At 35.7% G+C, this 27,512-nt stretch overlaps 1 protein-coding gene across 1 annotated transcript in view; it reads left to right on the top strand.

The window, feature by feature from the left end:
* DNAH5 (dynein, axonemal, heavy chain 5) overlaps positions 1–27,512 on the top strand; it is a gene marked incomplete at its 3' end in the record, with an annotated part of 82,137 nt that overhangs the window by 43,842 nt on the left and 10,783 nt on the right. The window contains exons 25-45 of the mRNA XM_010179121.1: positions 103–321; positions 1,025–1,087; positions 2,058–2,296; positions 2,939–3,179; positions 3,651–3,850; positions 4,642–4,795; positions 5,477–5,640; positions 6,325–6,481; positions 7,432–7,644; positions 8,460–8,684; positions 9,933–10,105; positions 11,220–11,398; positions 13,010–13,197; positions 13,765–13,959; positions 14,635–14,769; positions 15,580–15,687; positions 17,923–18,076; positions 19,453–19,599; positions 21,344–21,585; positions 26,372–26,548; positions 27,040–27,244. Of these exons, the coding sequence (XP_010177423.1) occupies positions 103–321; positions 1,025–1,087; positions 2,058–2,296; positions 2,939–3,179; positions 3,651–3,850; positions 4,642–4,795; positions 5,477–5,640; positions 6,325–6,481; positions 7,432–7,644; positions 8,460–8,684; positions 9,933–10,105; positions 11,220–11,398; positions 13,010–13,197; positions 13,765–13,959; positions 14,635–14,769; positions 15,580–15,687; positions 17,923–18,076; positions 19,453–19,599; positions 21,344–21,585; positions 26,372–26,548; positions 27,040–27,244 (3,778 nt within the window). The remainder of the gene's footprint in view (positions 1–102; positions 322–1,024; positions 1,088–2,057; positions 2,297–2,938; positions 3,180–3,650; positions 3,851–4,641; positions 4,796–5,476; positions 5,641–6,324; positions 6,482–7,431; positions 7,645–8,459; positions 8,685–9,932; positions 10,106–11,219; positions 11,399–13,009; positions 13,198–13,764; positions 13,960–14,634; positions 14,770–15,579; positions 15,688–17,922; positions 18,077–19,452; positions 19,600–21,343; positions 21,586–26,371; positions 26,549–27,039; positions 27,245–27,512) is intronic.

Here is a 27,512-nt window from a genome sequence, read left to right as displayed (position 1 = left end):
AAATCATTCTCTGATCTTAAAAATTTTAAATGTTAGCACATATCTATGTGTAAAATTAACTTCAGTTACCATTTTGTGTGTCTTGATCCAACATTCTCACAGGAATCCTATGCTATGTTAAACAAATATGATCTACTTGTGGCCAAGGAAGAGATAGAGAAGGTGGACACTTTGCACTATACTTGGGAAAAACTGCTAGTCCGTGCAAATGAAGTGCAGAATGAGCTCATTGCTTTACAGCCAATCTTCAGAGGAGAGCTTATTACCACTGTGAAGACTTTTGCTGAAGACTGTGCACAGTTCTATTCAGACTACGAACAGGTAAGTGTTGTGTGTTGCATTAGAGGTGTTTTTGAGGAGCAGTGGGAACATGCAAAGATTGTGGAGTTGACTAACTAAAGGGATGTGTCTCTACTGTCTGAAGAATATGTTTATTCTTAATGTTGTATTTGAGTTTCAGTGCAGGGCAGGCTTTGGTTATTTTTTGTATGTGACTTAAGTATATAATGTTGGTAATCAAGTCTTAAAGATAAAGACTTTAAACATTTAGGGTTTATGATAAGCAGCTAGTTAGCATGAGCAAATTTGACAATTGGGATTAATGAGAAATAATGTTAGAATGAAAGAAGCATTTTATGATGTTGGATATAAGTACAAATGACTTAAACTCATATTCTTTCTCAGTAGAATATAAATAAGTCAAGATGAACAAGTCCTGTATCATATTCTAAGTAATGTCGATTGCTGAGTTTTTGCACTATTATGAAAACTTCTGTATTAAAAAGACAATTAATTTGTTCTGTTATTTTTAAGTAAAGTCCTTCTTTTAGTAGGTAACTGTGATCTCTTGGTTTAGTTGTTATCGAATGTAGAGATGGAATCCTGTAGCTGCAAAAATGTTTGAGTTTAGCATTTAGAAAATGCTTATAAGATATATGTTGTGGCTATTTTCACCCTCTAAATTCGCTATTGGTTGTTGTGGTTTTTTGTGTTTGTTTTTTGTGTTTTTTTTTTCTCTCCCCAGAATGGGCCAATGGTGGCTGGTTTAGAGCCTCAAGAAGCCAGTGACAGGCTTACTATGTTTCAGGTACTGTTAATTCTAAGACATTGCTTAATACTTATTACAGGTAAACTAACACCTAAAGGCTCTGAGAATGAATCAGAGTAGCTGAACAAATTTTCATTGATTTTCACTGATGGGGCAAAGTGTGTTTTAACTTAATGAAAGCTAAGTTAGCATTTTTTCTATGCGTTTTCAAGGAATGCTGGTTAAAATTAGGACTTTTAGGAGCTAAGGAAAAGGCTGCATAGACAATAAGTAATAACTAGATTCAAGTATCATGATGAAAGTCTACTCTTAAGTTTAGTGTATTCAGCTATAGACCATTCTTGTGTTCGTTATTGTGTCTTTTCCTCACGAATGCAATTTTGCCCAATCTTCTTCCCCTCTTCTCCTTTTTTTAAAAATAGTATTAAAGGTTTCCGTTTAAACTGACCGTTTTTTCCTGTTCAAATGTTTCTTTGTACCATGATTAATTTCAGTTCCTGTAATGACAACTTCTAATGGTTTTCTTTTTCCCGTAGTGTATTCATTTGGCTTCCTACTATGTTCCCTTGGTAATATTGCAATTGACAATTAAATGGGTTTTTTTGTTTGTTTTTTTTTTCTGCTTAAACAATAGTAATTCTTACTTTAACCCTTCATTAAAAGAGTTGCACAGCATACTTGGAGGGGTAGAATTTGCTGCATCCACATTTTATTGCTTTGCATGTCATACTCTACCTCTTTCAAATGCAATCTCAGCACTTAATGTTCTATCACTGTGCCACATGAAGTAAATGACCTCCCTGTCAGCTTCTAAAGATGTGCCTCCAATATAACTAAAATAAAAAATTTTGGTGAAACTGTTGACAGTGTAAGTTTTTAGTATCTCCTGAAAATCTATCTAGTATTTACTAGATTTTAATCACTAGTGCAGCTCTAAGCATAATGCCAGATCTCAAATATTTCATTATTTAATTTTATTTAATTTAATATTTTTATTTTTCTTTCCTAGAATCGATTTGATAACCTTTTTCGTAAATACATTACTTGTACTGGTGGGGAAGATCTATTTGGTTTGCCTGTTACTCGGTATCCTCAGCTACTTGAAATAAAGAAACAACTGAATCTGTTACAGAAACTTTTTAATCTATATAACAATGTCATTGACACAGTCAGTGGCTACTATGATATTCTTTGGTCAGAATTAGACACTGGAAAAATTAACAGTGAACTTCTGGAGTTTCAGAACAGGTGAGAAACTGCTGCTGTGGTAAAGATGCCTAAAATACTTTTGTTATTTCTTAAATATGATTATAATTGGTTAGCATCAATGATCATATCTGAGCATGTATTTGTTAATTGAAACATGAAAAATGTTCATTTTAATTGAATAATATCTCCATTACCAACTTCATAAAATAAAGGAGTCACTTTAGACTCTAAATGTTGAGGATTTTTATTCCTTAGAAAGCTTCTTGGTTAACTTTTTTTTTAATGAGATTGAAATATATGTTAAAACTGCAATTTATATGGGGGAAAATTTCACTTGTTTGTTGTGATATTAGTATTCATGAGAGACAGATTCACCCTAGATATCTATGGCAAGTTAGTGAATTGCTGAATAGTTTTTCTACAGAATGGGATATACGGCATGCATAGAAGCTGAACTGCCCTCCTTAAGGGGAGCTTGTAGGTGCCTGTCCAGCTGTCAGTCAATGAAGTACACTGGAAACAGATTTTCTCACATGAGAATCACATACTGAATCTTCAAAATACAGGCAACCTGAATTTGCAAGTTATCTGGTATGCTGTTAAACCATTTTACTGTGGCTAAATGGGTATCAGAAAGAATATTAAGAACTGTTTGAAAAAGCTTGCATTATTTCTGTGTAGGTGCCATAAACTTCCTCGTGGTGTAAAGGAATGGCAGGCCTTTTTTGACCTAAAGAAGACCATTGAGGACTTCAGTGAATGTTGCCCATTGCTTGAGTGTATGTCCAGTAAAGCAATGATGCCTCGGCACTGGAAGCAGATTATGGATCTCACTGAGCACAGCTTTGATGTGGAAAGTGAAACATTCAAACTGAGGAATATAATGGAAGCTCCACTATTAAGATATAAAGAGGAAATAGAGGTATTGTGAAGGAAGAGAAATAGATGCATGAAATGAAACAATCTGCTTGAATAGTATAGGAGTAACAGTAGTGAGAAGAAAAACACTATTTCTAAAGAAAGAACAGAGAAATGGACTATCACTTCAGCTTTCTGTATAAAATAGTGACACCAATACAGTCGTGTCAACTCCTCTTTTTAAATAATTAAATTTGGCCAAGGAGTTTATTTGTGAGGGTGCCTTGCTTTGCAACATTAAAGATATGAAAAGTAATAACTGTATTATTCTTTCATTCCCCCCAAAGCTGGCCATCTTGTGATGCGGTATACAGATTTTTAGATTGTTAGCTGTAATGGTTGTATGTCTGTAGATCTTTCCACTTGATAAATCAGCCCATCAGCCTTACTAGGGTTAAAGGAAATACTTGTTATATTTATATACTGAAGACTTGAACCACTGATAGTTTATTTTGACATCCTATTTATTTAAAAGGATATCTGTATAAGTGCTGTGAAGGAGAGAGACATTGAGCAGAAGTTAAAACAAGTGATAGCTGAATGGGACCGCAAAACATTTATCTTTGCAAACTTTAAAACCCGTGGGGAACTTCTTTTAAGAGGTGACAGCACTTCCGAAACAATTGCTACCATGGAGGACAGCTTGATGATTCTTGGCTCTCTCATGAGTAACAGGTAACAGGAAAAGGAGGGTGGAGTGGTGGTAAAAATTTCAGGCTTTATTTTATGGAACAGATCTATCTTTGAAAGAGGAAAAGGAAAATAAACATCTAGTTAAAAACTAAGAGTGTGCTTGTCTTTGAACTGTTCATGGGCTAGTTCTGATTGTCTGTATCTCTCCAATAAGTTTTTTTGAAAGCATGTGGATGCAGTTCAGACTTTCTGAATAGTCGACTGGACAGTTTTCATCAATGCAAGAAAGTGGTGATGAGAACGAAGGGGGATGTTGTCTGGTTGCAACAGGCATACTATGGGCGTTATAGGCACTACTGCTCCATGACAAAAGTGATGAAAACTCCAATTAAAGTGAGCTTTGAGGCTCATAAAATTAGTTTGGTTTATTGTGCCAAAGCCTGCAAATAAAATAAGGAACAAAAAAACCTGATCATCAGGCAGATGTTCAAAAGAAAGAGTTCAGTTGATAAGAACCACTGGGAATCTTGCAGCTTTCAAGATGTTGCAGAGTCCATTTTTGAGACCACTTTGGAGTGAAATTGAAATTCTGCTTCTATTCAGCTACTGTTGGGTCAGAGGTGTGCTACGCACCATGCGTACAAAGCAGTAAGGTGGAGCTGATTTGTTTATAGCTGCTAACTAGCTGAGTCAAGTCAAGTATAGGTTTTTATACTTTCACTTGACAAAGGTACAAGCAGCAAAATTATTCCTCATTCTTATGAGTAATGGTCTGGCTTTCAAAAGACTTGTTTCCTCCTTGAAACAGAGCAAGTGTCTTCTTTTTGTTTTAGATACAACACACCCTTCAAGACACAGATTCAGAAATGGGTGCACTATCTTTCCAACACAACAGATATCATTGAGAACTGGATGACTGTGCAGAACTTGTGGATTTATTTAGAAGCTGTTTTTGTTGGTGGTGACATAGCAAAGCAGCTTCCAAAGGTATTCAGACATGCCTTTTTTCAGTTTGGTTTTCTACGTTTTAAGAATAAAACTTTAATGTGATTTTGTAATTGATGCAGTAATATGTACTTCATTTTTTTAGTACTTAACAAAACTAGTATTGCTAAGAAATTAGGTGAACAATGCCAACAGAAGTATTTTGTTAGAAATAATAATAAAATTGTGTGAGCTAGTTGATCTTTTTATTTCTAGATTGAAAAATTGTAAACTGTGATATATGTTTTAACATTGTGCTTAGTAGTATTAGGCTAGCTTAGTAGAACCTACCGCTAGCCTAGTAGTACCTAGGAATCCTTATCTTAAACTTTCCTGTGTAGCTCTTAAAATTGAACATTAACTGTAGTATTTAGAAAAAAAGTACTCAAATTTGAAGCATGCAATTCAAGGATAATGCTTTTTCTGCCTTTTTCTCTAAGTATGATTGAAAGAGAAAGTAGATATCAGGCTTGACAGTCAAGTAGAAAATAAACATTATTGTTTAAGGAGAAAGATTTGTGTTTTTCTAAGCTGAAAATTTTTTAGAAGTTGGGCACAATATTACTAGTGAGAAAATTACTGGTCAGATTATTGGGTGCCAGTTCTGCAAGGATGTGCTTTTCCCCTGTTCTCTCTTCCTTCTTCCATCTCTTCCCTTCCACATTCATCATCATGTTTCAACAGGAAGCAAAGCGTTTCTCTAACATTGATAAATCCTGGGTGAGGATCATGACACGAGCTCATGAAACACCTAATGTTGTTCAGTGCTGCGTTGGAGATGAAATCATGGGACAGTTACTACCACATTTACTAGAACAGCTTGAAATCTGTCAGAAATCACTCACAGGGTAAGGGTATTACAAGACCACAGTCTTGGGCAGGTGGTTCTAAACTATGTAACTAGTGAAAGAGCAATTGCTTGAGTACTGTCCCATGGAATTTTCAAAGATCGCCTTCTTATTCTACTATGAATTGAGCAATTGTTGAACTGAAAGTCTTGAATTGTTGAAAAGTTGTACTGAGCAAACAAGTTAGTAAGATGATATAAACACCTCCAAAGAAATTGCTGGCAACTCACTGATAAATATTTGATTTGTGACTAAGCTGCCACTCACTGTCTGTTAAAACCAAAGCTTGCTTCAGCCTAGTTTCAATGCAGAAGGCGGTCTAGATCTGTATGTCCCCTTTAGACCATTTACGAATCTGGGAGAAATTCAGCATAAAAGACCTAAATAGCAAGAAACAGATTTAATGCAAAATCATTTTGTTTTGGTTTAGTTTCTTTCCTTTTTACTGGTGCTTACGTTATAGCAAATAATAAAAGCCTTCCATGAAATTCTTTCTGATGCTAAAAGAGTAGCTTTAGCAGGTGCTTAACGTGAAGGTATGATGGAAAAGAATTGTTGTTTTTGCCACTGCTAAAAAATGCAACGATAAATTGTAAGAAATGGCACCTTTAAAGAGGAAATCGACTTCATTCACTTATCATTTATCTGCCCCCCCCTCCCCCCCAAACTTTTTAAAAAATGCAGGTACTTGGAGAAAAAACGCCTCCTATTTCCACGGTTCTTTTTTGTGTCAGATCCTACTCTCCTAGAAATTCTTGGCCAAGCGTCAAACTCACACACTATACAGGCACATCTGCTGAATGTTTTTGACAACGTCAAAACTGTCAGCTTCCATGAAAAGGTATGTACTGCCCACACCTCAATATTACATTCTTTCAAGTTAACAATGTGTGATATTTGTTAAATAAGAAGACTGCCTGGGTGCATAGGGCATTCAGCTGTGTTACCAAACTCATCAGCTATTTGATCCTCCATCGGCTTTCTTCATTTAAGATTTAGTTTCATATCCTCATTTATGTAATAGGGAAGCTCTAGAAGAGTAAAGAAGAGTAAAACAAACAAAAATTTGCACCACTGCTTAGGTTTCAGAAAAAGCCACCACCCACGTACTGAACTGTCTTCTGTGGCTTAATATAAGCTAGCATTCTCTCAGATAAGCTTCTGATTCTTTATGAGCACATTTATATCTTTAAATTGCCTGTATTTGTACTTTTTCATTCATTTTTTGATTGTAAGAAAAAGTCTCTCACCTGTTTCTGTGCTATCCTTAATATCCCTTCAAACACACTGTTTGAACAACAGTTTTCTCATAACCTTTACAAGAACAGATAGCAACATTTTTTTTCTGTATATATATATATATTTTCTTAGAAATTCACCACCTCGGCATGCATTTGAAATTCCTTAGATTGTTCCTTAACTTTTGTGTTTCCATTATATTTTTTATTGTAAGGCTGTAAATTTTGTTAGGATATTAGCCCACCAATAATGGGGGAATGTTTCCTTTATTGTGACTGGAATGTGGATGTTGTCATTGGAATTTAAGTGAAATTCAGAAATTGTCAGTGTATTGGGCTTTATCTCCTTGTTCGGATTACACTGTTTTGTTTAAAGCCTCTCTGCACACCTAAAGTAATGATTTGATTGTTTTTACATTTCACTTAACAAGATGTTATAATTCATTAGTTACCTAAATAAGTTTAATGAAGTAATGGCAGGAAAATTAGACAGTTATGGTAAAGTTAACAAAAAATCTATAAACGGAAAATGTTCTTGCTTTGCTTTTATTAGATATATGATCGTATATTGTCAATTAGTTCACGAGAGGGTGAGACTGTAGAGCTGACTAGACCTGTAATGGCTGAAGGTAATGTGGAGGTTTGGCTCAATACTCTGTTGAAGGAATCCCAGCTGTCGCTGCACAGTGTTATTCGACAGGCAGCTGCACACATCCAGGAACCTAGTTTCCAGCTGACTGAATTTCTCTCTACTTACCCAGCCCAGGTAATATCACTGTTAAATCAATGAAGAATTGTTCATGGGCATAGAGCACAGTGATGTGTTTTTCTTGTATTTGCAATCAGAATTGCAGCCAGTGTTATAAATGCAAACCTGACATTTATCTTAATCACCTCAGTCTTTTAAGTTACACTTTACATATCTGAAACTAAGAAGAAAGCTTACCCTGAACCTTTTGTTCAGAAATAATGCTGAGTGCAATAAATTAATGTAATGGAGTTAAGACTGTTTCTTTACAAGCTTAATGCTTGACTATTGAAGAAAAAGTGGTGAAATTGTATGTTTGTTTATTTATTCAGGAAAATACTATATATATTTCTAAAGATTTGGAGCTAAGGGTGGTGCTGAGGGAAAATTAATTTCTTAGTAAAAACTTCATTTGTGATCAGGAATGTTGTTGGAGAGGGATTAAAGAGTTTGCGAATTATTGAAAAAATAGTTGAACTTGAAGCATTAATTATTCACTGATTAGTTATTAATTATAGATATAAAGTATATACAGTATTTATATATGTGTGTGTGTGTGCGCGTGCGTGCTGTAAATTATATTTAACAGTTGTATCAGCAATGCATCATAGGGAGTTATCTACAAAACTGAAGTGTGGACTTAACTGTGTTTGTAAATGGAGTTGTGACACATAAAACAAATGCAGGAGTTGAATGACCTCTATATGGATGAACAAAATAATAATTTAATACAAATAGTAGCAGAACTATTTCTTTAGTTTATCACTATCTGTGACTGTACGTTTTAGGTGTAAGGGGAAAGATTATGAAGCATATACTTTTATGTTCCTAAGGTTGCGTTGTTGGGGATACAAATGATTTGGACAAGAGACTCAGAAGAAGCTTTGACTAATGCCAGGTATGATAAGAAAATTATGCGAAAGACGAACCAGTTTTTCCTGGATCTTCTAAACATGCTGATAGATATGACAACAAAAGACCTCAGCCCAGTCAAGCGAGTTAAATATGAGACGTTAATCACTATTCATGTGCATCAGAGGGACATTTTTGATGGTCTGGTAAGTACTGAAAAATTTACTATGAGTTATGAAGTGGTTTCCATGTAAAACAATGTGAAAGGGCAAGAAGAAAATATTACTATACCTATGAACTCCTGCTCTTAAACGAAACATTAAATTTCAGAACTGTAATGATTATGTGACCTCGAGTACTATAAAAATGCTGAAGTTGCTGCAACCCATATCTTAGTTTCCCTTTAAGTATTTCAGTGTTCCCCACCCCTTCCCCCCCCAAGCAGTAGCAGAATTTTATAGTGCTTTGTGTTGGACCTCTAAAGTTAGTTGCTTCTGTTACATCATCAGTTAGAGACTTCTTTATCCTCATGCATTGTGTTGCAAGTGATTGTCCTTTCTCTGGACTACATTGTGAGTTTGACATTGATTGAAGCTGCTGTCCCCTCTGTTCTACTTTCAATACCATGCCTAATTATTACTTAGGGATTTATTTATTCCCTTCACCCCTTCTCGTGCTGCCACAGGATACTAAAATTAGGAAAATGAAAGCATTTACTGCTTAAGCAATCACACTTAAAAGCTAGCAAACTCTTTTACCTATGGGAAGCTCTGGAACTGACTCTGAGAAAAGAATTACTGAGTTTTAACCCATCGCTGATAGGCAAGCACCTATCTTTTCATTGTAGAACCAGGTGTTTCTAATTATGACATAAAGTATAATTTTTAGATACAACCTGCAGGGTGTCTTTTTTTAACCCTGTTTTAATATTCAGTTGATCAACTTTGAATTACTCTCAGCTCTGTTGAATTTCTTAACTAATATCTGCACCATGACACTCCATTGAAATACCTTTTTACAATTTGCATGTAGTTCCATACAATTGTCATGAATTTTCAAAAATCAAGTATCACATTATGTGCTTTCTACTCATATAAAAAGATAAAATGGTAAAGTAAAAGAAATGGAAGTTTTAATGTTCACTGAACATAATGACTTTTGTTTGAGGCTTATGGACTATTCATTTGTATATAGAATTTTGACACACTTGTCTAAAGCCTGAAGTTTCTTTGTGTTAGTATGGGTTTCAGGGACAGCAATAATACATTAGCAATTTTTGTGGTAAAAAAATCAAGATAAGAGTCTCCACTGTTCTCGTGTTACTAGCTGGTTTTTTTATGCCTTTCATTGTGATTGCAGTGCTGCCTTTGTAGTATTATTTAGATGAAATATAGAAATGCAAAAGTAATGTTAACCATGAATACAACAGTCTTTTTCCCCCCCTCTTTTCTTAGTGTTGCATGCATATCAAGAGCCCTACAGACTTCGAGTGGCAGAAACAGTGTAGATTTTATTTTAATGAAGACTATGACAAAATGATGATTAAGATCACTGATGTGGGTTTCACGTACCAGAATGAATTCTTGGGCTGTACTGACAGACTTGTCATAACGCCTCTTACAGACAGGTGAAAAAGTCTGATTTTATTTCTTTGATGCCAAACCTAGACTTTTACAAGAGCAATTTTGTCATTCCTACTGGATGCAAAATAGGTCTCTGCAGCGTTTATCCTTCACAGTCTTTTCAAAGTCAATAATTTTACATAGGATACATCAATATTTTTGTTTCTGTGCCTTACAATATGAATAACTTCCAGCTTAATTTCTGCCTCATACTTGTGTGAAGTCCACATAGATGATATATGGGACTCTGATTCTCATGTATGTGAGGCTAGTATACCTGAGGATCAGGAACATCCAACAGATAGAGTATACAGAGAGAGATGCAGGACAAAAATGAGTGTTTACAGGCAGGCTAATGAAAACAGCTAAGGAATAATAGACAGAAAAAACATTTTTATTCAGCTGCAATATATTGGAGATCTTTTATCTTGAAGGATATTGAAAGAATTGCAGTGCTGTTAACAGATAAGTCTACCTACCTAACTGAAATAACACAAAAAATGCTTTATAAGCTATCAGTGGCAAAATAATGGCATTGAGTGGTGGTTTTTTTTGTTTGCTTGTTTGGTTTTTAACTAGTCCACACAGCAAATTTTAGAGTGTCTCTTCAGATATAATTGTTAGCTGTTGTTTTACTGCATTGCACATAGAAGTTTCATTTATGAAAATGGTATGCACTATATGATCAAATTTTAAAGGTGGATAAGAAGGGAAAGGTTATCTCTCTTTCATTATTCTACACCACAGTATAATGTAGTTCTGAATACTTCAGTTAACATAATTCAGGAACTAAGCTAACCAAACTAGATTTGGCAGCATCTGTGTGTCTGCTTTCTTCCCTTCTCATGATCTTTCAGGTTGTTGATTATTGAAGATTATCTGTTCCTCCACTTTATGTATGAGGAGACTAAAATTAATATTACCTGCATCAGAGGCTGAGTGAAGTGTTTTCCTTCTTACCAATTTACATTGTAATTAGTCATGTCATTTCAGCAGTTTCCTTATCTCCTTAAATCAGGCCTTTCTCCTCATGTAACACACTTGAGTAAGTTCCACTGGCACTATACAGAAACCTGTATGCTGCAGCCCATCAAGTGATGATAGTCTGTTGCCTTTCAGATGTTACATTACTTTGGCTCAAGCTTTGGGCATGAACATGGGTGGAGCACCCGTGGGACCTGCAGGAACTGGAAAAACTGAAACCATCAAAGACATGGGACGGTGCCTTGGAAAATATGTAGTGGTCTTCAACTGTTCAGACCAGATGGATTTCCGAGGACTTGGGAGGATCTTCAAAGGTAAGATGTAGACCAAAGGTAAGATGTTGGCCAAAAGGGTCAACTGTATCATGGAGTGCATTAAGCACAGTATAACTAACTGGTTAAAACAAATTATTGTCCCACTATACTCAATATTGGAGTGGTTTCACCTGAAATACTGTGTGCAGTTTTGGGGACAACAATGTAAGAAGCATACAAAAATACTAGAATGTGCTCAATGGAGAGTAACCAAGTTGGTGAAACAACTAGAGGGCCTGACTAATGAGGAACAGCTGAATATACTGGGTTTGTTCAGCTTAGAGAAAAGGAAAGTGAGGGGTGGCCTCACTGCTGTGGACACATGAAGGGAAACAGAGAGGGAGGTGCCGATCTCATCTCTCTGGTGTCTGGTCATAGGACAAGAGGGAGTGGCTTAAAGCTGCGTCAAGTGAAGTTCAGATTCAGTATTAGGAAAATGTTCTTCACTGAGAGTGTCATCCAGCAATGGACAAAGCTCCTCAAGGAAGTCATCAGGGCCCCAAGCCTGTCACTGTTCAAGTAGTGTTTGGACAACACACTTGAATATATGGGTTAACTTTTAGGTAGCCCTTTGTGGAGTCAGGAGTTGGACTTGATGATCCTCATGAGTTCTTTAGAGCTCAGGATATTCTGTGATTATATGATTCTATGGACTATGTGAAAGTTACAAATTAGAATATCTTTATAAAACAAGGCCATAATCAGCAGGTGGTTTTGAGCCTTTTAATAAATGCAAGTAATTAGTATTTTGTTATGAATGTAAAATACATTTGCATCACTGTCTCAGAGAAACAGAAATGACTGAAAACTTAAGGCAGTTTATGAAAGGTTACATAAAGACACTTAATATAACTGAGGAGGACTGCCAGTACAAGAAGAAATATCTGTGAAATTTATTGCTGAACTGGTGGAATGTGTTAGATTCTGATTTCAGTATTTGGTCTCCTTTAAATGTCAAAGTTCTTATCAGTCAGAGAAAATGCATGAATAGTGTCATATATGTTAAAAACAATTGACACAGATCACTTAAGTTACGTGCAGATGGCTTTTTTTGTTTTTTTAGACACCTGAAATTGATACCTGTCAGTCATGGCAGATGCTGAATCAGAGATCAAGTGGAGGTTCTTGACTGCTGTATTGTTACAAGTGACTGTGTTGTTGAACTTTTTGTTTTGTTTTCCCAAAAATATCTGAGGAAGATGTGCAATTCTAGCACAGACTGACCCCTAACTTCTTTCCAAGTGAGAGCAACTTTATTATTAAAATTAATTTGTGCAATAGGCTACTGACAACCCATTATATTTTCATAGACTTATTGCAGGGATTTTCTGGGAGGAAGTAGAGAGGAACAAGAAAACATTCAAGACACTGAGAGAAGGATCAGAAATCAAAGTATGTAGAAATCAAAGTACGTAGTATCCTAGACAAGCTTGAGGACTTAAGGAACTTTGTGAATTTTTGCTTGAAAAATAATTAAATTCTTCTCCTTGTCCCTTTCCCAACCCTCAGAAATATATATCTTTTTTCCTGAGGTAGATTGACCTGATATTTGGCACCAAAAAAAGGTTAGCAACATAATCGTCAAATGCTTACTTGCTTTTCTCTTTGAAGGTCTTGCTCAGTCTGGCTCCTGGGGTTGCTTTGATGAATTCAATCGTATTGATTTACCAGTACTATCAGTAGCTGCACAACAAATTGCAATTGTGCTGACATGTAAGAAGGAACATAATAAAAGCTTTATTTTTACCGATGGAGATAATGTGGAAATGAACCCAGAATTTGGCATCTTTCTTACTATGGTAGGTATTCAGTAGACTTCTAATATGCCAGTGGTGATTGTACCGTAATTGCATCTAACATGGTGTGTTAAATGTACTCGCTAACTCTTACGTCACTCAGCTCTTAGAACTCACTGACAGTTTGAGAACATTAAGCATTATTACAAAGATAATTTACAGGGTCTTGTTTCAATCACATCAAGCACATGCAATTAAGAAATGCAGCCAGCATTGTAAATGCAAGTTGTTATCTCAACGTTAGATTACTTCTGCATGCTACATTCTGGTTCCCAAAGTACATTTTTTGCTACAAGTACAGAAAAATGGCCATAGAGATATAGGTAGAAGTAGCCAGTAAAAACAGGACCTATAAGACAAATATGGATTTGAAGTACATTTTTCATACCTCATGGATATAAGAGAGGCTAAAATGCTGTAGAGATATGGTGCTAAATTTACATGGCAGTTCATTTTTACATGTGATTTAAAACCAAAAAGTCATTTTTATCTAAACAGATTACACGTCCCTTTGCTGATTCTTCAGTCTGTGCAAAGTGCAGTTGTCTTCAAAGCTGTTCTTCTCTCCAGAATCCAGGATATGCTGGACGGCAAGAACTTCCTGAAAACCTGAAGATCAACTTCCGTTCAGTGGCTATGATGGTTCCTGATCGTCAAATCATAATTCGTGTCAAATTGGCTAGTTGTGGTTTCATTGCTAATGTTGTATTGGCAAGGAAATTCTTTACACTGTACAAGCTGTGTGAAGAACAACTGTCAAAGCAGGTGATTGTTTTCATATGAGGAAAAATTATCTTAGGGAAAAACTATATGCAATGTCACAAATTATTAGGAAGGCCTGATTTAAGGAGATAAGTTCATGTTCACTAAATAAGATAAACGATACTTGCAGTTTAGTAGTGCAATCCTCTGCTGTCCTGGAGGAATAACTCCTGCCACAGGTTATCCATACAAGAATGCGACTGTTATTCAGAACACTGCTTATTATTAAGATTTAGCTTTAATTAGTGGTGTTTATTGAGACAAAAAAAGGGCTTATATATTAGTTGGTCTTACAGAGTGGATTGAGAGGCATTTGGTTTGTACTGCCTGTGCTTGTTCAGATGTTTCTCAAATAAAGTCTGTTTCCAGGGTCCACAGAGAATTCAAATAATACTGCTGGTTTATTTTTTAATAGCCCTTGGGCACCTTTTCTTGATTCAAAGACTTGCAGTTACATTTCTTTTTTTCTGTCATACCTTACTGTTTAGAAGATGGCAGCAGAGGCGGGGAATGAGTTCGCCCATAGTCATACAGCCAAAGGCTAGTTGTTGGATGTGAGGAGGAATTTGAGCCACATGTACCACTTCTCATACATAACCATATCTTTAAAGATAGATAAGAATTGTTTCATCCCTATTAATGTGGGGAAAATTTTCCCAAACTTTGCATATCTTCTAGGTGCATTATGATTTTGGCTTGCGGAATATATTGTCAGTGCTACGTACATTAGGAGCAACAAAAAGAGCAAATCCCACAGATACTGAATCTACCATTGTCATGCGTGTGCTGAGAGACATGAACCTGTCTAAATTAGTAAGTTCTGTTGGTCTGGTAAATTAATTAAACTAAACTTTGGAGCTATGTGGTTTTTTTAGAAATACAATTTAAATTAGTTAGAGTGATCACTAGAAGATTGGATATGGCCTTTAGATTGAAGCTAGTGTGAAAATGTTCCATTCTCTGGTTTGTCTTGAGTACTGGTTTTGGCTGGGATAGAGTTAATTTTCATCATAGTAGCTTGTATGGGGCTGGGGAGGGAGTGAGTGAGGGACTCTGTGTTGCCTGGCTGCCTACCCAGGTCAAACCACATCACTTTGAATGATTCAGAATTATTTTTACGTATTTCTCCCGATACCTGTATAACTGAGTGACCAAACAGTATATATGGTAACCTGTTTAGAACCTTTGACTTAAATTATTTAGCCACTCTTTTGAAATATTCTGTTATTTCTACCAATGAGTACCATTTCATCTGTCTTAAATAGCTAACCAAAGCCTCTTCTGTTGCTATGATACTTAATTTTGTCTCCTTTATTATCTTCTTTTACACCTTAGACAAATAATTTGACATTTCTATAAATGTTATTGCTAAAATCTACTTTAATAAATTCAGTCTCCGTGTTAGTGATTTATTTTCAATAACTTTTGACTATTAGAAGCATCACACGATCTCGTTCTGTTGTGTCCTGCTGGAATGTTTGGCACCTAGAGGATCGCCATAGATGGTTTCTTATGTTTTCAAATATTTCTTTAGCTCTGCAAAGTTAGGGGTTGTTTTTTAAGATGCTAGAATAAATAAAACAGGTTTTAATCTGTGTTTCCCCTCTGTCTGATTTTCACTAGATTGATGAAGATGAACCCTTATTCCTCAGTCTAATTGAAGATCTGTTTCCAGATATCCAGCTTGATAAAGTGGGCTATTCTGAACTGGAAGCTGCCATTGACAAACAGGTAATGTTTCTCTTGATCTGTGATGCTGTGGCATAACTATCATGATGTGACATCTAAGAAAATTATTGGCGTTGAATCTACTCATCTGGTAGTAATATATTTTACTATTTAGAGGAAGAGTAAGGTTTTCCATAAATCTTTACCACTGGCATATTATTATTAACCTTATTCTTAAGGATGTCACTGAATTGTGATTGTGGTGTTCTGTGGTTTTCAGGATTTTTCATTTGCTTATATTTAATATGATTAGATACAAGTAAAGAGGTCTACTTCTGGCTTTCCTGACAAAGAAGAGTTGAATCAGCAGCTAATGTTTATAAAACTGTTTTGTTTTCTGTAGTTTATACAGTCAGCTTTAAAAAGGACTCACAAATTTTATTAGGAGAAACTATAAAGAACTTGAATTTCATGCTTTAAATTGTCATTTCCTAATAAATTGAAAAGAGGTCTTAATGACACGGTCTTCATAGCTTTACTGTTGGTGGTCTGTGAAGCCAGACATAGAAAGTGTCAACACTTTTAACAACAAATCATTATCACGTGCTTGTAAGTAGAGTGTAATGTCAGCCTGTACTGAAGCAGTGTTGGAAACTTGGAGAGCTTTGGGCACTGTGATTATCTTCTGTAAATAAAAAACTATCAGAAGTTCAGGTGTAGGGATCTCATAGTGCCTTTTAGTGCTATGACAGTATTTGGAAATTTTGTTGGCTTATTTTGGCATATTTGTCTCATACTGCTAAAACTTAAAATCAGGAGAAAATAGAAATGTAGGCTGTCTTGTTTGTCTTGGAACTGAATCAAGGTGTTACTGAATGGAACTCTTTGCTGTGTATTCAGAGCTATAATGACTCAGTATAATGGAAACAGTTATGCGTAGGGTAAAATCAAGTATTAGAGGACTATTTTTATTAGGGCAGGAAGGCAGGAGTTGTTGGGGAAATATAATAATGAAGAAATAGTCATTAATTGAATGAAAGTGTTTTTCTATGTTTATATGTTGGGGAGGGTTGACCCCTTGACATTGGATTAGAGTGAAGAAATAGGTAACATGACCTTCTTGTTTCATGTGAAGAAAGAAATCTGTTCAGATACAATCTGTCAGTGCATTATTAGATTTTGGATATATTACTGTATATATGTGGCCTCTGGAGACAAATTAAAAGGCTATATGCTATACTGGAAAGAAAGGCATCTTGACTGGTTCGGTCTCAACTACAAGAGCTGTTAAGGTGTAAATGATACCAGAATTTAATTGTGTATCCATGAAAATGGTGCATCTGATGTCTTCGCTGTGCTTTGCAAACTCCATTGCTTCAACAGTGGTGTTCTTCATGGTGGTGAGGAGTTGGTGGCAGCATATACTTCATGGTTGCTGTTGATGAATTCACCTTGTGCTGCCTTCTGGTCTTGGCTTCCTTGCGGACAATAAGTTGAACTGACATGAGCTTCAATATGCGAGTAATATAGCAAGTGGTAGTGCTGTTTCTGTGGTTCTAACTGACTATGTGACAGTAATTGTTAGAGCTGAGTTTTATCTTGTCAGTAAAAAGTCCCCTTTTTAATATTAATGTTTTCTGAGATTTTTATGTGGAACATAATTTAAGACCAGAAATTATTCTTGAATTAAATGTAATTGTTATTTTGAGAACTTCAGTTTTGTGGCAGTTAGAAGTTAGTGAGCTAACTTCTTTAAGCTTGGAACTAGTAAAAGTAGTAAACAAGTGTACTATATTTGATTATAAAACATCATGTCTTTTCTTAGAAGGATGATATTAAGAAGTTACTCAAATATCTGTCCGTACACTGAGAAATATTTAACAAAATGTTTTACAGAAAAACTTTTGACTCTTGTGAGCATTTAGAAACACAAGTCTTCTTCATCATAAAAAGGCAACTGTTCCGAGAGACAAGTGAAAATGCTGTGTGGCTATAAAAGACATTGCTAGCAAGAGTGTTTCTAAAATACTTAACTTTTCCTTAAAATGATGTTTTAACCCCAAGAAGAGCTAAAAAAGCATCCAACCCCCAAAAGATGGTTTATCTTCTTTTATTTTTCTGAATACCTATTTGAATACCAAATATCCCTTCTTTTCCCAAACAGCTTTTTATACTTTTAAACTTTTGCAAAGAGAGTAGTCTTCTGCTGAAAATATTTTTTTTATTATTTTTTTTAAAGCATCAAAATATCTTGTGCACTAAAATAGTAGTAATTTGGTTTTCTCTCACTGTCTATAGGTGGAGGAGGCTGGACTTGTTTGTCATCCTCCTTGGAAACTGAAAGTTATCCAGCTTTTTGAAACCCAGAGAGTAAGGCATGGATTGATGACACTAGGACCTAGTGGTGCAGGAAAAACTGTTTGCATCCACACTTTAATGAAAGCCATGACAGGTGAATATTTATATGGTAAACTATTATTGAAGATTATACTGTAAACTTTAAAACATGTTGTTTCTTCATAGAAAGCCGCGACTACTTCACTGTGAGACTGTATTACTGGAAGAATCAGATTGTGTGTTGTGATAATAATTATTACGGTATTATCTTTTAAAGCTTAAAAATGTCTGACGTTCAAAGTCATATAATACCTTTCCTATTTCCATATTATGATAGTTACATCAGAAGTTCTAGATTTATTCTAGAAAATTTGTGAAAGAGAAGTAATGTTTGGGTAGACAGCTTGGGCAAGTGATTAAAGCATCTCTCAGATTTGGCTGAGGTAATGCCGAAACTTCCGCCTAATCATAAGTATTTAGTCTTTTTTGGACACAGTTCACGAGACAGGGTCTTTATCTGCAGCATAAAATAACTACTTCAATAATTTGTTGCTGCTAGGAGATAGATGGTGGTTTAGGCAGTAGCAAAGTCTTCTTCTGGACACTGGAGGTGTGTGTATTCTTGTCCTCTGTATTTCTAAATGTAAAATGTTAGTGGAAGAACTGTGAGCTAAAAGCTCATGGCTGAGGGAGAACAAAACATTTATTTTGGGGTAAGCTTGTGTTACTCTATTTCATGGGCTTCAGTAGGCTGCCTATACAATTTCCCAGGAATTGCTGTTTTCTGTAAAAACCAGTTCAGGCAGTCTCTCATCCATGCAGGACTTCAGTGTGCTTAAGAAACACTGTAAGCTCTACATTGCAGCATAAATGACTGTTCCATTTAGGAAAAAAAGCAGAAAAAATAGGTAGTTTCATTATACTATTTTCCTATATTTCTGTAGCACTGACGTGTGAACTACAACGAAGATAAAGTCGCTGCAATCCTTTTTTCAGGCTGATCTTCTGGCATAACCTCATGAAAAGTAAAAATGTGTGATTTGCCAGGCTTCTGTCATCTTACATGTTGATGAACTCTGATTATACTTAAGATTTTAAGATAAGCTACTTTTTTTAGTTCTTTCTTTCAACATCTTCTTAATAGCTCCTGATTAAGTTTTAATATTGTAATCTATTGTTTGATAAGCCTTCAATATATTAAACTAAGCCTTGAATAAATTTCATCTTGCTGCTCTTCTGTTCCTGACAAATCTATGAAATGTGAATTATGTTTTCAAAAGTTTCAGAACTTTATTCTACTTCCAATTTTGATGGCTCCAATTAACAAATATTGTTGTATAGCAAGGGACAAGTTTTCCAAGGAAATATACACAACTTAGAATGGTGAATGCATATTAAACCACACGTTTGGGTGTAATGATTTTGAGTTTGTCAAAGCTATCTGACTGTTGAAAAGAAATACCAAAACTAATTGATGATCTACTTTCATAGTTTGTGGACAGCCACATCGTGAAATGAGAATGAATCCCAAAGCTATAACTGCTCCGCAAATGTTTGGTCGTCTTGATGTGGCAACAAATGATTGGACAGATGGGATTTTTTCAACACTCTGGAGAAAAACTTTAAGAGCCAAGAAAGGTATAATGACAAACAATTGTCTCCAAAACAAAACAAGCTGCAGGACATATCTCTAAAGCACACTAGCAGACTTTTTTTTTTTTTTTAATTTTACTTACATGGAAACATTGGAATATTTCTATAAGAACTTCTGTCTATTGTATAGTCTCTGTTCTAAATGCTTTGTGTTTAAACTGTGTAGTGTAGCAAATACTGCTTCACTGAATTTGCTGATCCCTCCCTTTCAAATGATAGGCCCTTATATGGAAAAAATGTGGAAGAGTCAGTTCCCCCAACACTGGTACACTATAAAAAATTTTGGTGATTCCAGGATTTCTACTTGGTCTCCAGTTGCCATACTAGAATGGTGTGAATCTCTGTCATACCTGCTATCCCTGCACGTCCATCTCAAATGGCGCCAGATAATAGTATTAAGGCAACCAATTTCTGTCTAAAGTAATGCTGGCATATATTCTTAGATGGCTATATTATCTAAAAGAGAGTCCTTGAGGGTTTGATGCTAGATGGATTCTTCCTTGGTTTGTCTGAATATCAGTATATGACCTTATCATTAGGCCTTAAGTACTAAAGGAAAAAAAAAAAAAGAGAAAAAAATCCTAACACTTATTGCAGTCGATTTTGGTAGAAAAATTCTTAGTCTTTTAAGGATACAGATACTTTTAAAACAGAAAACACTTTTGGATTAATTTTGTTGGTTTTGTTTCAAATCTAGAAGTGTAGTACCCTTGACAACGTAGCATAGCATTAACTGTTGATTTCTCTACTTTAACCCTCAATGTGAAATTTAAATTAGCACATTGGCATGACTTTCCTCAGATTCACTTCTGTAATGTCCCTTTATGAGGTGAACTCCAGACTATCTCATGCATGAGATGCCTACTATGAAAAGGCTCTGAATATAAACCTATTTGCCTTAGAAGTGAGGAGGTTTCTCGTCTGGAACCTTTTTGGTTCATACCTAGCAAGGCACAAAGCCACCTAGGTCTTCAGAGTAAGGGCTCACCCTGAAGGCAGCTGAGAGCAGGACCATCTCTGACTAAAGGGCTACCTAATAATGCACATCAAGACTCGTTTCTCCCTGAGAAGCCAAGAAGCCAAGGGGGGATCCCTTTCCAGCCAGGGCCTGTTGCTCACTACCCAAGTGTGATGAACAGGACTAACCCAGAGCCTCCTAGGAAACAGAAGCAGGCTTTAATATAGACTTCTGTTACTAAATGGAAAAAGCTGGAAAAACTTTAGAGGGAAATGGATCAAGTTTACAAGCAGAAGAGCAAACAAGAATCTTCCCTCAATGGATCTTGTACTTAAGAAAGTGAGCATGCTATTCAAGAGAGTGATTTTTCAAGTTTTCTTTTCATTTAATTTCACTACATTTACACAAGCTCTTTGTAAAGAAATGAATGGTGGTTTTGAACAGATCTCTAGTTTCTGTCTTCTTTATGTTGTTTCATGTACGTTGAAATAAACCTTATTTATTACTACTGGATCCATAAAACCATTTCAGATTATTACAAACTGATGACTTATGCTGATGGCACTTTACATACTGAGCAATGGATAATTATTATCAATAGGTGATGGAATTAAGTACTTAATTGAAATTGAGTGATGGAAATTGTAACTGTACTAAAAGCTGTGTGTGAATTCATAATTAGTTCAAAATTTGTTTGCAGAGAAATGAAACTGGTCCTTGAAGGGAACTAGAGCTTCCTCCATAGGCTATTTTTATTATTTTGGATTATAGGTGACCACATCTGGATAGTTCTTGATGGTCCAGTTGATGCTATTTGGATTGAGAACCTCAATTCTGTCTTGGATGATAACAGAACTCTAACACTAGCAAATGGAGATCGGATACCTATGGCACCAAATTGCAAAATAGTCTTCGAACCTCATAATATTGATAACGCTTCTCCAGCAACAGTTTCTAGGAATGGGATGGTATTCATGAGCTCATCAGTTCTCAACTGGAGTCCTATCCTTGAGGTACAATAGCGAAGTGATATTTTATGTATTAAAAGTTTTACTGTTTCAACACTTCACTGTTGTTACTTTAGAACCTAATTTTGTAACTGTTACTATGAAATAGCTTTTCCACTGTATAAACTCATAGGTCAGTATTTAATATAGACATATTACTGGTAGTTTATACAAGAGTGAATAATGTATTTTTTTTCAGGTTTTTTTTTTTTACCCGAAGTGTGCCTACAAGAAAGCTGGAAAGGGACTTTTCACAAAGGCACTTAGTAATAGGACAAGGACTAATGATTTCAAACTGAAAGAGGGTAGATTTAGACTAGAGATTAGGAAGAAATTCTTTACTGTGAGGGTAGTGAGACACTGGCACAGGTTGCCCAGGGAAGTTGTGGATGCCCCCTCCCTAGAAGTGTTCAAGGCCAGGTTGGACAGGGCTTTGGGCAACCTGGTCTGGTGGGAGGTGTCCCTGCCCATGGCAGGGGGGTTGGACTGGATGAGCTTTAAGGTCCTTTCCAACCCAAACCATTTTATGATTTTATGAAAAACAGAACATACTATAGGTGTGTTGTGAAGGGAAGAACAGCACATAACATTCAAATTTCAAAGTGATTTATAAAATGAGTTTTTTTTCTTGTATGTGTAATCTCTTATTTTTTCTGGTTTTTGGAACATCAATCTTTTATCTTGACTAGTAATGATATAGTGAATGATACAATTAAAGACTTGAGCATACAAAGGCTTTTTTATTGTAGCAAATAACTTGGTAAAGACAAAGTATAAGAGTTCTGAAGAATCTATCTAATATTCTGTAGTAGTATCTTTCATCAAAAGTTTCAGCATTTGATTCCAGTTTTTTTTTTCCTTTTAAGAAAACAATGGAGACAACACATATATTAAAAAAGTTGGTTTCTGCCTTTATTTTTTTTTTTTAATTCTTAAGCCTTATATTGCCTTAGAACTTTATCAGTGAAGCAGGCTCCTCAGGATTAACACTTTTTGAAAATTAAAAAAAAATATTATTTTATCTTTATTTATTTCTTTTGTAGTCAGTCTTTTTGAGATTATTTTGTTGACATTATTTTGCTTTGATGGAATATGAATTCTCATGAATACCAAAAATTAAAACTTTCCTCCCTGTGGCTAAGACACTGATTCCTGTGACCACATAGAGAATAACTTTATTGCCTTCTCCTGAAAACCAAGTTAATATTCCTTTTGTCGTATAATTGTCAATTAATGTTCCTTTTGATGGGTTTTAAAGTTTAATTTTAAGCTAGGAATAATTCAGTATTTCCTGTTTAAGAAATTTGAATATTATCCAGGCCCTTGTAGAGTACTTGCCTCCTTGTTTCCAAACTCAAAAGAACAAGACTTCACAGATTACTGTACTGAATTTTACTGTCCTCCTTTCTAGAAAGTATCACATTATCATGTTTTTTAAATAATTTTTGAAACGAATGTTTCACACTCTCATTCACTCATTTCATTTTCCAAATCAAATAGAAAACCAGTGGAAAATACAACTAATGCTCATGTAGACAGTGTTGCTTTACTAGGCAGATGAAAATATGGTTGGCTTTGTATTAACTTCCAGATGTTAGTAGTTGAGGAAGCCTTTTGTAATGATGACTCTGCATTATTTTCAGATTTCTTGTTGTTTTAACTCGTAAAGATTCTCATGCTTGTAAGTCTTATATGGCTTTCTTTTTATAACCAGTTTTCTTGTCCATAAACGGCTTCTTTGGCAATGGAGAAAAAGTTGACCTGCCACAGGGCATGGTCTGTGGCACTGCCTAGAACAACTGTCCTAATGTATTAGAGGTTTCAGCACAGACAGAAATCAGTAGAGAGACATTATGCAGCTGTCCAAGCCCTGAGTGGCATCAGTGTCTGGTGCCTCTTCCTGGGGCTAGAGGCAGTGGAGCCCCCTCCCGAAGGGAAGAGTGCCCTGAGAATAGAGTTACCAGGTAAAGTAGCTGTGGGAAGGGCTGAAAAGAATTTTGTGCCTTCAGGGAAGATAAACAGATCAGCAGGATCTTTGCAGAGACACTGCAGACTCCAGATCCCTAGCCCTGATGGAAAGGAGAGTGAGTGAGACACTGCATTCAAAGCTTTGGTGAACAGAAACTATCAAGATGAGGAAGGCTGTAAACTTGTGATTTCTGTCAACAGAAGTGAAGTTTCATTTCCACCTGCAGATCTGAAATGGCAGATCGGGTATAATGCCCTCAGAATAGCTGAGGAGCAACAAGATCCACTAGGGGAGGAATCAGAACCCAGCTTAGCTGTAACCAATTAAGAGGAAAAGGAGTGAGACTGTCATCAGAGACTCCCTCCTGTGATGGAGGCACCCGTGTGCTGTGTCTTGTTGCCTATGGAGGTTTGCTGCTTGTGAAGGACTAAGGGTTGCTGCAGAGGGTTGTTATATTTCTCTAGTAGTGCCTAAAGCCTTTCTCTTTTAGAATGATATTAAATCATATGGAGCTGGCTGTTCAATCACAGCTACTTAGCAACACATGAGAATCATCGTTAATTAATTTGTTAAGTTTCATTGCCAAGTCCAAAATGTTCACTTTCTTATTAGAAAAAAGAAAAAGGGTTTAACAAGTTTCCTAAAGATTTGGCTGTTACTGAAATTTTACCAATGCAAATAGCATGCACTCAACACAAGTGCCTTGTGCAGTATAGTACAGCAGGGCTTTATTTTTTTTTTTAAACTAATATAGATACTCGGGAAAGTGTAAGTGTAAATTATGCATCTAGGACAGTGGCTATCATAAGATTCCACTTGTGTTGTTCCTTTCTGAAGGAGTGCATTGCATAGGGACTACTGATGTTAGATTTTCACAGCTCTGCCTCTTTGCATTGGTTAATTTGCAGACTACAATTTCTTGATTGTTTCAGTTGAAATCAAGGTGTCAATTTGGCTGCAAAGGCAACAAAAACAAAGAAAAGCATTTTATTTTGCCTTATCAGTCATGATTTACTTCCTTACTTTAAAGTGATAAGCAGACTAAGTTTAGTTGTGTTGAAGTGTTGCATGAAAGTAGTTTCACTTAATCCATGTCCTTATGCTTTTAATTTACTTTGGTGGTAGCAACAGTCAAAAAACAGGAAAACAAGAACCTTTTTTTTGCTTTTGGATAACTCAAAACAAATTATGTTTATTTCAGACATGATACAACCTTTCCAACCTCCCTTCCTCTCCCTGCCCCCAGAATTGGCTGTAAAATTGCAACCTATAGTTATTTATCATGGAGGTTGGACTAGATTACCTCTAAAGGTCCCTTCCAACCCAGAGCTTTGTGTGTGATTCTGTGTGTGATCATATAAGTCAATAGCACTTATATGGTTTTGGTTTTGGTTTGGTTTTACTTCATAAATATAGTATCTTGATGGCTTTTTCAGTACATCTCCCTTTAAATCTATTTTGTAGTGCAATATACTACATATTCCAACAGATCAGGGTAGATGGTAATCTCGCATTGTTCACTGAAGGATTTCCTTACTTTTGTAATGGAATTAAACGGAGTTTTATTTCTTTAGTCCCTAATTCTCATGCTGAATGAAACACAGTATTTGTTGGTATTTCAGAAGAACTTCAAAAAATAATTAAAACCAAATACCTCAGGGTGTTGTTGTATATATTTAGGTTTTCTATCCTTACAATTTATAAACAACCAAATATAGCAGCCTATTGGAAGACAATATCATGACATAAGCAATTTCCAAATTCAGTGAAATAGATCCCAGACTTTTCATATAGCTTTTCTTGTTAAACACTCTTCCTGAGCAGCTTTTGCAAAGTGATCAAAGGTATTCGATCCATTACTCATCAACCTCATCCAAAGCAAAAATGTATTACCAACTTTTCTACTTATAGTAGAGGTTGGAAGTGACCACTGGATATCATATAGCTGAACACACCTCACTCAAAGTGGTCTCAATTAGAGTAGGTTGCTGAGGACTATGTCCTGTTGAGTTTTGTAACAGAGACTCTAGAAGCTCACCAAGAAGCCTGTTGCAGTGTTTGACCACCCTCAAAAGAACAACAAAAAGTTTTTTCTTATGTTTAAATGGAATTTATTTGATTTCAATCTGTGCCAAATTTTAGTTTGAATTTTGGGGAAGATTCTGTAAGTGTTTTTGCTGATGAGTGTATTTTATGTAGGAAATAAATTCATGGGAGGTAAATGCATTCTGCTGCACAGATGAGAGTGAGCTTCTTTCCTGAGTAGCAGGTTACTACTTTGAGCTAAAGGCATCAAAGAACAAATGCTGTTCTATGATCTTTAGAAATAGGTAGTTTTAATTAGACTTTGTTTATCCAGCATTACAAATACTGAGGTGCATAATGAAAACACTACTCACATCAGCAGACATCTCCCCCTGAAATCTTAACTTTTTTTCTGTAACTGCCAGATGTTTCTGGGGTACCCTGTATCACTGCTAGAAACTAACATGCAGAATAAATCAAATGTGTGTTTAGTACATATGATATTCTTTATTTGCAGAGTTTTTATTTAGTTTAAACAGCCATTTTGATTAAAAAATATTTGAAAAGAATGTTTTTGTTTCTTCCTCAGTATCCATGTTTAACATCCAGTAAGAATCATGCACAGCTGGGTAAAGTTTGACCTTCTGCTAGTCAAACCCTGCCCAACAGGCAGGGAAACCGAGTCCCTCCAAAAGAAATCAACTTTTCATGCTCGCTGACCTTTTGAATCACTAGAGTTGAATTTACTCTGACTGGCATTGGGAACTAAATTTATTTTCTCACTATGCTTTGTAACAGGGATTTTTGAAAAGGCGTTCCTTCCAAGAAGCTGAAATTCTACGTCATCTATATTCTTCGTCATTCCCAGACTTGTACCGCTTCAGCATTCAATCTCTGCAATGCAAAACTGAGATGTTGGAAGCCTTTGTGATTATGCAGAGCATTAATATGCTGCAGGGCCTTATTCTGCCCAAGGTAAAGTAGTGTGGATTTTTAAATATTTATTTAATCTAATAGGGATGATTTTAACTCATGAGGTTATGTAGAGAGGAGATTCTGTGATAACTTGGGATATTAATGAAGATGCATATTAGTAAGGTATTCCTTCTTTTTCTTTAGAAAATAATAACTAGTATGTACCTTCTTTCACGTCTGAGTTTGATTGTAAACACTGACATATAGGATGTTTTAGGCAACAGTTTTCCTTCAGTTTTTTTTTAGGTGGATTGTCATCAGATTATAGATGAGATTTTAAACAGATCAAATACTGCAATGGGCAATTAAAAGGTGATATTTACGGGGTAGTTTTCTATATTTTGTGTCTACTTGATATTGTTTCAGTCTGTTCATTGTCAGAGATGTCGGTAAGTTTAAACTTGACTGAAGTCATTTAACCTGATGTTACTAATGATTATAAAGTAGAATTTTCAGGCTATTGAAAATAAAACCCTAACTCAATCCTTCAGGAGCAAGGAGGGGAATTGACTCCAAAATACTTGGAAAGGCTGTACATCTTCTCTCTTATGTGGAGTGTAGGAGCATTACTAGAACTGGGAGACAGATGCAAAATGGAGCACTGGCTTCGAAACCATGCAAAAATAAGACTTGATCTTCCCTGTATCCCAGAAGACAGTGAAGATACCATGTTTGATTACTATGTGGCATCTGATGGTTAGTAACTCAGCTGGGTGATATGGGGTAAAACTTAAAAGTAATTTTAAAATTATACTTCTTTTAGAGAACTGATTCACAAGTTTTTTGTAGCTTACCTTCTTTTGTGTTCCTTAGTAAGTTCTGCTTTACAGCTATACTATACTGGTGATGTTGTATAAAGATTTTTCCCTGTTTCTTATGATAAGTCAGAATATGGAAATATTGCTACAGAAAGCTGCATGGACTTTGAGCCAATGTCAAGTGAACAAAAGTAAACAAGCCTTCT

This window comes from Mesitornis unicolor, unplaced genomic scaffold, assembly GCF_000695765.1.
Source record: "Mesitornis unicolor isolate BGI_N332 unplaced genomic scaffold, ASM69576v1 scaffold16772, whole genome shotgun sequence".
Lineage (NCBI taxonomy): Eukaryota > Metazoa > Chordata > Aves > Mesitornithiformes > Mesitornithidae > Mesitornis > Mesitornis unicolor.
The sequence above is the reverse complement of the archived record's forward strand: the minus strand, read 5'-3'. Positions and strand labels throughout refer to the sequence as shown.